At 44.0% G+C, this 8,679-nt stretch overlaps 1 protein-coding gene across 2 annotated transcripts; it reads left to right on the top strand.

Annotated features, from left to right (window-relative positions):
* Nucleotides 1–1,372: 1,372 nt before the first annotated feature.
* LOC129465626 (amphoterin-induced protein 2-like) lies at nt 1,373–4,444 on the top strand. Of its 2 annotated transcripts, none has more exons than XM_055247914.2 (2): nt 1,373–1,494; nt 1,872–4,444. In XM_055247914.2, the coding sequence occupies exon 2, from the start codon at nt 1,935–1,937 to the stop codon at nt 3,501–3,503; it is 1,569 nt and encodes a 522-aa protein (XP_055103889.1). In that variant the 5' UTR covers nt 1,373–1,494; nt 1,872–1,934; the 3' UTR covers nt 3,504–4,444. The 2 variants fall into 2 exon arrangements, with proteins under 2 accessions (XP_055103889.1, XP_055103890.1); XM_055247915.2 differs by lacking the exon at nt 1,373–1,494 and adding an exon at nt 1,706–1,795.
* Nucleotides 4,445–8,679: the final 4,235 nt, after the last annotated feature.

Below are 8,679 nucleotides of genomic sequence, written 5' to 3'. Positions count from 1 at the left end.
AAGGGATGCAGAGCCTCCGCGCACACGCCCCTTACGTCCTTGTCCCGCACGCGCCACGAGCACGCTTGCAAAAGACCGGGAGGTGGCGGGGACAGATACAGAGGAAAAGAGAGACAGAGAACGAAAGAGAAAGAAGAGAGAGGGAGAGAGAAGAGGGGAAGGCGAAGAGAGAAAAAAGAAAAAGAAAAAAAGGTCTGCTCTGGGATTATTATTATTACTTGGGTTAATACTCTTATCTTTGCATTCCAGCCGGAAGGTCGGCTCCAAGCCTTCTTTCCTGCCCTTCTCCTTCTCGAATCGGACACCATCCCTGTTGCCGCCTCCGGAGTTAGGAAAGGGACAGAACTTTCCCAGGGAGGTGAGGGGTGTCCCCGCGGCGATTTCCCGATTACTTCCTTCCAGCAGAGAGCCCTGTGGCGAGGAAACGTTCCCGACTTCCCTCCCCGCGACCTCCTCCCCAGAAGCGAGCGGAAACGTCAGGCTGCTTCTGGGTTTATTTTGTAAACCCAGACAGTCAACTGCACTTGGCGCAGGCAAAGCCTCCTTGGCCCTCGCCCCAAAGCAAAGCTCTAAGAGGTCCGGGGACTCCTTGGCCTGGGTGGGAAGAGAGACGTGACCTGTGCGGCCGCCGCGAAGTGGGTCTCCAAGGGTGAGACCCCTCCCTCGGTGGCTGGGCGTGTCCCCTTTAGCCTTCCTGGACCCCATTACCGCCCGGCTTGGAGCTGGACGAAGGGACGTAATTGGTAGGCGAGTGGGTTGGGCATCTTGACCCTACGACGAGAGTCTGGGCCTGTGGTGTGGACCCTTGCCCCCTCCCCGCTCTGCGCGGCCGTTCTAGAGGTCCGGGTGGGAGCTGGAGGAGGAAAGCGGGAGGAGGTGGCGAGGCCGCGGGGCGGTATGAGGGGGCGCCGGCCGCCTCTCGGATTGGCTGCGCCGCCGCCCCCTCCGCATCGCGCGCCCCTCCACCACGCGCCCAGCCTGCTCCCTCCCTCAGGCTCCGAGCTGCTGCCCGCAGGAGGCAGGACGCGCAGGGGTGGGACCGGCCCCCCAGCCCCTCTCCCGGCCCCGGGCGCGCGGGAACCCCGGGTGCTGCAGCCTCCCGAGTGCAGAGAGGCGGGGCCGCCCGCTGCCGCCCGGCTGCCTGCGCCCCCTCCCGCGGCCCCGGCTCCGGCTCCGGGAGCGGGGCGCCCCGCTCGCGGGCACACGGCGGCCAGAGCGCCGAGGCGGTACCTTCAGCCTGCAATGAGAGGAGCCCGAGAGAGCCCCCGGGAGCCAGCGAAGAGCTTGGCTGCTGCGTCCAGGGCTGCTGCTGCCGCCGCGGCTGCTTGAAACTCCTCAAAGTTGAGAGCCGGCGAGAGGCTGCCGCCCGCCGGGAGCCGGAAGGAAAGGAAGTCGGAAGGTGCAAGAGTGACAGACACGGACAGACGGACGCGCAGACCTTCGGAAGGCACTGCGTAGGCAGCCTCCTCGGAGCCCGCGAGGCTCCCCAGCACCGTGAGTTTTTTTCTGAATGGGTGGTTGCTAAATATTTCCGTTTAATTGTTTGTAGGTTACATTTGCTTATAGTTGTGTCTGTTGGAGGGAGTTTAAAACAACAACAACAACGCAGGATGCACCTTAGGAAAAAATTGAGTTTCTGATGGTGGGTGAGACGGCGGGTTGTATGGAGAGAATGTGACTTGTAAATTTTTATAAGCAGGACTAACCCAGGAAAGAGGAAAAAATACATTTAACAGTGAAGAGGGAGCTCCCTATTGTGAAAACCCATTTCAAAAGTTATTGGAAAGAAAGTAAGGTATGGCTCTTATGGGTTAACTAGTGGTAGTCAGTTTCTGCTTTTTACTCCCTCTGAAATATTAATTGTTTGCCAGGTTCACGGGTGGGAGGCTGAGCCTGTGGAAAAGACACCGGGAAGAGACTCAGAGGCGACCATAATGTCGTTACGTGTACACACTGTGCCCACCCTGCTTGGAGCCGTCGTCAGACCGGGCTGCAGGGAGCTGCTGTGTTTGCTGATGATCACAGTGACTGTGGGCCCTGGTGCCTCTGGGGTGTGCCCCACCGCTTGCATCTGTGCCACTGACATCGTCAGCTGCACCAACAAAAACCTGTCCAAGGTGCCTGGGAACCTTTTCAGACTGATTAAGAGACTGGACCTGAGTTATAACAGAATTGGGCTTCTGGATTGTGAGTGGATTCCAGTATCGTTTGCAAAGCTGAACACCCTAATTCTTCGTCATAACAACATCACCAGCATTTCCACGGGCAGTTTTTCCACAACTCCAAATTTGAAGTGTCTTGACTTATCATCCAATAAGCTGAAGACGGTGAAAAACGCTGTATTCCAAGAGTTGAAGGTTCTGGAAGTGCTTCTGCTTTACAACAATCACATATCCTATCTCGATCCTTCAGCGTTTGGAGGGCTCTCCCAGTTGCAGAAACTCTACTTAAGTGGAAATTTTCTCACACAGTTTCCGATGGATTTGTATGTTGGAAGGTTCAAGCTGCCAGAACTGATGTTTTTAGATGTTTCTTATAACCGAATTCCTTCCATGCCAATGCACCATATAAATTTAGTGCCAGGAAAACAGCTGAGAGGCATCTACCTTCATGGAAACCCATTTGTCTGTGACTGTTCCCTGTATTCCTTGCTGGTCTTTTGGTATCGTAGGCACTTTAGCTCAGTGACGGATTTTAAGAACGATTACACCTGTCGCCTGTGGTCTGACTCCAGGCACTCGCGTCAGGTACTTCTGCTCCAGGATAGCTTTATGAATTGCTCTGACAGCATCATCAATGGTTCCTTTCGTGCGCTTGGCTTTATTCATGAGGCTCAGGTCGGGGAAAGACTGATGGTCCATTGTGACAGCAAGACAGGTAATGCAAATACCGATTTCGTCTGGGTGGGTCCAGATAACAGACTGCTAGAGCCGGATAAAGAGATGGAAAACTTTCACGTGTTTCACAATGGAAGTCTGGTTATAGAAAGCCCTCGTTTTGAGGATGCTGGAGTGTATTCTTGTATCGCAATGAATAAGCAACGCCTGTTAAATGAAACTGTGGACGTCACAATAAATGTGAGCAATTTCACTGTAAGCAGATCCCATGCCCATGAGGCATTTAACACAGCTTTTACCACTCTTGCTGCTTGCGTGGCCAGTATCGTTTTGGTACTTTTGTACCTCTATCTGACTCCATGTCCCTGCAAGTGTAAAACCAAGAGACAGAAAAATATGCTACACCAAAGCAATGCCCATTCATCGATTCTCAGTCCTGGCCCCGCTAGTGATGCCTCCACTGATGAACGGAAGGCAGGTGCAGGTAAAAGAGTGGTGTTTTTGGAACCCATGAAGGATACTGCAGCAGGGCAGAACGGGAAAGTCAGGCTCTTTCCCAGCAAGGCAGTGATAGCTGAGGGCATCCTAAAGTCCACGAGGGGGAAGTCTGACTCAGATTCAGTCAATTCAGTGTTTTCTGACACACCTTTTGTGGCGTCCACTTAATTTGTGCTATATTCGTATGATGTCATAATTTAATCTCTTCATATTTAACTTTGTGTGTGGTCTGCAAAATAAACAGCAGGACAGAAATTGTCTTGTTTTGTTCTTTGAAATACAACCAAATGGTCTCTTAAAATGATTGGTAGGAAATGAGGTAAAGCACTTTAGTTCCTGAATGTACCAGAGAAAGATGGGGTTGTTTTCCAAAGTTTAAGTGCTAGATAACAATATCTTAGCTTTTAGCACTATTGATAATTTCAGAGCAGGCCCAGAGGTGATATGACTCCCATTGTCCCTTTATTTAGGATGTTGAAAGAAAAAACAAACTTTATGTATTAGTGTCCTTTAAAAATAGACTTTGCTAACTTACTAGTACCAAAGTTGAGTTATTTTAAAGAAAAACACTAGTGTCCAATTTCATTTTTAAAAGATGTAGAAAGAAGAATCAAACATCAATTAATTATAAAGCCTAAAGCAAAGTTAGATTTGGGGATTATTCAGCCAAAATTACCATTTCAGACCAGAATGAATAGACTACACTGATAAAATGTACTGGATAATGCCACATCCTATATGGTGTTATAGAAATAGTGCAAGGAAAACACATTTGTTCCCTGTCTTTTCATTTTGTACATTCTTCCCATTCTGTATTCTTGTACAAAAGATCTCATTGAAAATTTAAAGTCATCATAATTTGTTGCCATAAATATGTAAGTGTCAATACCAAAATGTCTGAGTAACTTCTTAAATCCCTGTTCTAGCAAACTAATATTGGTTCATGTGCTTGTGTATATGTAAATCTTAAATTATGTGAACTATTAAATAGACCCTACTGTACTGTGCTTTGGACATTTGAATTAATGTAAATATATGTAATCTGTGACTTGATGTTTTGTTTTATTTGGCTATTTAAAAACATAAATCTAAAATGTTTTATGTTATCAGATTACGCTATTTTGTATAAAGCACCACCGATAGCAAATCTCTCTCCAAAATTCTTAAAGTTGATTTTTTTAAAGGGGGAGGGGAAGTCTTTAATGTGTTCTAGATCAATTTATACCTTCCGTATGACATTTTACTCTGATATCATTATACGCTTTAACCAGATCCAGAAAACACTTAAACTCTTATTTTGCAACAAGTGAGAGCCCAGGAGACCTCCTTATTATCCTGTCTCTGCTTTGAGGCAATCAAGTACCCTCTCTGAACCTAGGTTCCCTTATCTGTAAAACAAAAGTTTCAGACCAGATGGTGTTTAAGGTTTCTCCCCATGCTGGAGTGAATGATTTCTTGGTGGTATTAGCATCATCACAGACCTATACTTGCTTTCTGAAACTCTACCACATACTGAAGGAATGTAGGAATGGGATTAAGATGACTAGCATAGCAGTGTACAGCTTGAAGAGACGTTCCACATCATCACTCCAGCTCCTTCTCTTCTCAGGGACAAATGAGGCCCAGAGAGAATACGACCTGTGTAAGGTCAAACAGTGGCAGGGAAAGGAGGAGAGCTGGAGTTTAGCATTCTTCCTGGTGAAGATCGGAGGTCCAAAGAAACGACTCCTTTTCAAGGGATGGGCATAAAAAAGTGATCAAAACATGGCAAAGGAGAATCAATCTTTGATTGATTTTTAAGAAAGAAGATAATTTTTAAAGGATGGGAGTGGGCAACAGTGAAAAATATTGCAGATAAGTAGATAAGGATGAAAGATCAACCACTGACTTTGGTAGTAATGGTTTTCTGTGAACAAATCAGTAATAATAATAGTAATAATGATAATAATGGCTGCATGGTGAGAGCTCCCTAAGTGCCATGTGGGGCTTTCAGTGGCAGACTGGGCAGCGGGAAGTTAAAGAACAAGTAGCCAGGAGGTGTCCTTTTAGGGAACAGTATGTAGACCCACTGCTCGGTAGCATTGAAAAGTCCTTATTGGATGGTGTTAAAAATTACTGTCCCTGACATATCTCAAAATAATAAGAGCTATCTACAACAAACCCACAGCCAATATCATACTGAATGGGCAAAAACTGGAAGCATTCCCTCTGAAAACTGGCACAAGACAGGGATGCCCTCTCTCACCGCTCCTATTCAACATAGTGCTGGAAGTTCTGGCCAGAGCAATCAGGCAGGAGAAGGAAATAAAGGGTATTCAATTAGGAAAAGAGGAAGTCAAATTGTCCCTGTTTGCAGATGACATGATTGTATATCTAGAAAACCCCATTGTCTCAGCCCAAAATCTCCTTAAGCTGATTAGCAACTTCAGCAAAGTCTCAGGATACAAAATTAATGTACAAAAATCACAAGCATTCTTGTACACCAATAACAGACAAACAGAGAGCCAAATCATGAGTGAACTCCCATTCACAATTGCTTCAAAGAGAATAAAATACCTAGGAATCCAACTTACAAGGGATGTGAAGGACCTCTTCAAGGAGAACTACAAACCACTGCTCAATGAAATAAAAGAGGATACAAACAAATGGAAGAACATTCCATGCTCATGGGTTGGAAGAATCAATATCGTGAAAATGGCCATACTGCCCAAGGTAATTTATAGATTCAATGCCATCCCCATCAAGCTACCAATGACTTTCTTCACAGAATTGGAAAAAACTACTTTAAAGTTCATATGGAACCAAAAAAGAGCCCGCATCGCCAAGTCAATCCTAAGCCAAAAGAACAAAGCTGGAGGCATCACGCTACCTGACTTTAAACTATACTACAAGGCTACAGTAACCAAAACAGCATGGTACTGGTACCACAACAGAGACATAGGTCAATGGAACAGAACAGAGCCCTCAGAAATGATGCCGCGTGGCTAGAACTATCTGATCTTTGACAATCCTGACAAAAACAAGAAATGGGGAAAGGATTCCTTATTTAATAAATGGTGCTGGGAAAACTGGCTAGCCATATGTAGAAAGCTGCAACTGGATCCCTTCCTTACACCTTATACAAAAATTAATTCAAGATGGATTAAAGACTTATATGTTAGACCTAAAACCATTAAAATCCTACAAGAAAACCTAGGCAATACCATTCAGGACATAGGCATGGGCAAGGACTTCATGTCTAAAACGCCAAAAGCAATGGCAACAAAAGCCAAAATCGACAAATGGGATCTCATTAAACTAAAGAGCTTCTGCACAGCAAAAGAAACTATCATCAGAGTGAACAGGCAACCTACACAATGGGAGAAAATTTTTGCAACCTAGTCATCTGACAAAGGGCTAATATCCAGAATCTACAATGAACTCAAACAAATTTACAAGAAAAAAACAAACAACCCCATCAAAAAGTGGGCAGAGGACATGAACAGACACTTCTCAAAAGAAGACATTTATGCAGCCAAAAAACACATGAAGAAATGCTCCTCATCACTGGCCATCAGAGAAATGCAAATCAAAACCACAGTGAGATACCATCTCACACCAGTTAGAATGGCCATCATTAAAAAATCAGGAAACAACAGGTGCTGGAGAGGATGTGGAGAAATAGGAACACTTTTACACTGTTGGTGGGACTGTAAACTAGTTCAACCATTGTGGAAGTCAGTGTGGCGATTCCTCAGGGATCTAGAACTAGAAATACCGTTTGACCCAGCCATCCCATTACTGGGTATATACCCAAAGGACTATAAATCATGCTGCTATAAAGACACATGCACACGTATGTTTATTGCGGCACTATTCACAATAGCAAAGAGTTGGAACCAACCCAAATGTCCAACAACGATAGACTGGATTAAGAAAATGTGGCACATATACACCATGGAATACTATGCAGCCATAAAAAATGATGAGTTCGTGTCCTTTGTAGGGACATGGATGAAACTGGAAACCATCATTCTCAGTAAACTATCGCAAGGACAAAAAACCAAACACCGCATGTTCTCACTCATAGGTGGGAATTGAACAAGAAGAACTCATGGACACAGGAAGGGGAACATCACGCTCCGGGGACTGTTGTGGGGTGGGGGGAGGGGGGAGGGACAGCATTAGGAGATACACCTAATGCTAAATGACGAGTTAATGGGTGCAGGAAATCAACATGGCACATGGATACATATGTAACAAACCTGCACATTGTGCACATGTACCCTAAAACCCTAAAGTATAATAAAAAAAAAAAAAAAAATTACTGTCCCTGACCCTTAAACACCAACCTCACCCTTTGGACAATATCCTTCAGAGCCAATGATGTTACAAGCAAGCATTTTATTCTGCTTACTGCCATTAAAATAATTAGGAAGAATTCTGTGACTTGTATGACCTTGGAAATCATCACCTCTTCTTGCTTTATAGAAACGCAGACTCAAGAGATGCTGTGATTTGTTTAGGATCATACAGCTAGTCTGGACACAAGGAAAACCTCTTGATCCATGAAAGCTCTCCAGCAATGTGATACTCTGGGAATGTTTAATAGCGCTAGGACCATCCTCTGACAAGGAAGCTGAAGAGAGGATTCCTGAATTAAATCTTTTTCGGAAGGGATCTCTAAGGTTCTTCCATTCCTCAAATCCTTGATCCTATGAAAGAAAGTGTTGCATTTGGCAGGGAAATACGGACAGTGCTAGGAGTAGGGAATGGCTTTCTGGCAAAAGGATAGGATGAGCTGAGATAGAAACTAAGATACTTATAACCGAAACAAACAAACAAAAAACAGAAAGAAAATCCCAAATACTGAAAAGCAGAGCTGTGTTTTGAGCAAAAGTAGGAAGGACTATTGATGAAAAAAGTATGAAACTGAATGTTACGATGTAGAATTTTAAGTTCTTGGATGTATCCATTTTTTGATAGGAGCCTGATCACATATATTTTAAATACAGGAACAAAAGTAATTTATCTTTTTAAAATTTATCTCACTGAGACCTTTTATATAATTTTCTTTCCAAGTAATAATCTATGTAACTGAGTTTTTTTTTTAAGCCACTTAGTATTTTTTATTATATAGTTGCGAGAGGTGGAAACTCACTGGAGAAATCAATCAAAGTTCATAAAAGTGAAATTTTCCAAGGATGAGAGTATTTTTTATTATAATAAAGATACTGGGTCTACTATTCCCTATATATATATGATAATATATTCTATAGTTGTAAGTTAAAATTTTAAAGACACTTTCAAGATCTAGAATCTGAAAGAAGGACCTGAAAGATTTTCTTATTTATAATTAACTTCT

The sequence above is a fragment of the Symphalangus syndactylus genome, chromosome 17, assembly GCF_028878055.3.
Source record: "Symphalangus syndactylus isolate Jambi chromosome 17, NHGRI_mSymSyn1-v2.1_pri, whole genome shotgun sequence".
Lineage (NCBI taxonomy): Eukaryota > Metazoa > Chordata > Mammalia > Primates > Hylobatidae > Symphalangus > Symphalangus syndactylus.
This window is presented reverse-complemented; position numbering and strand designations above follow the sequence as displayed.

What these genes read in the sequence shown, in the direction of transcription:
- LOC129465626 (XM_055247914.2), top strand. Translation starts at nt 1,935, where the DNA reads ATGTCGTTACGTGTACACACTGTGCCCACCCTGCTTGGAGCCGTCGTC.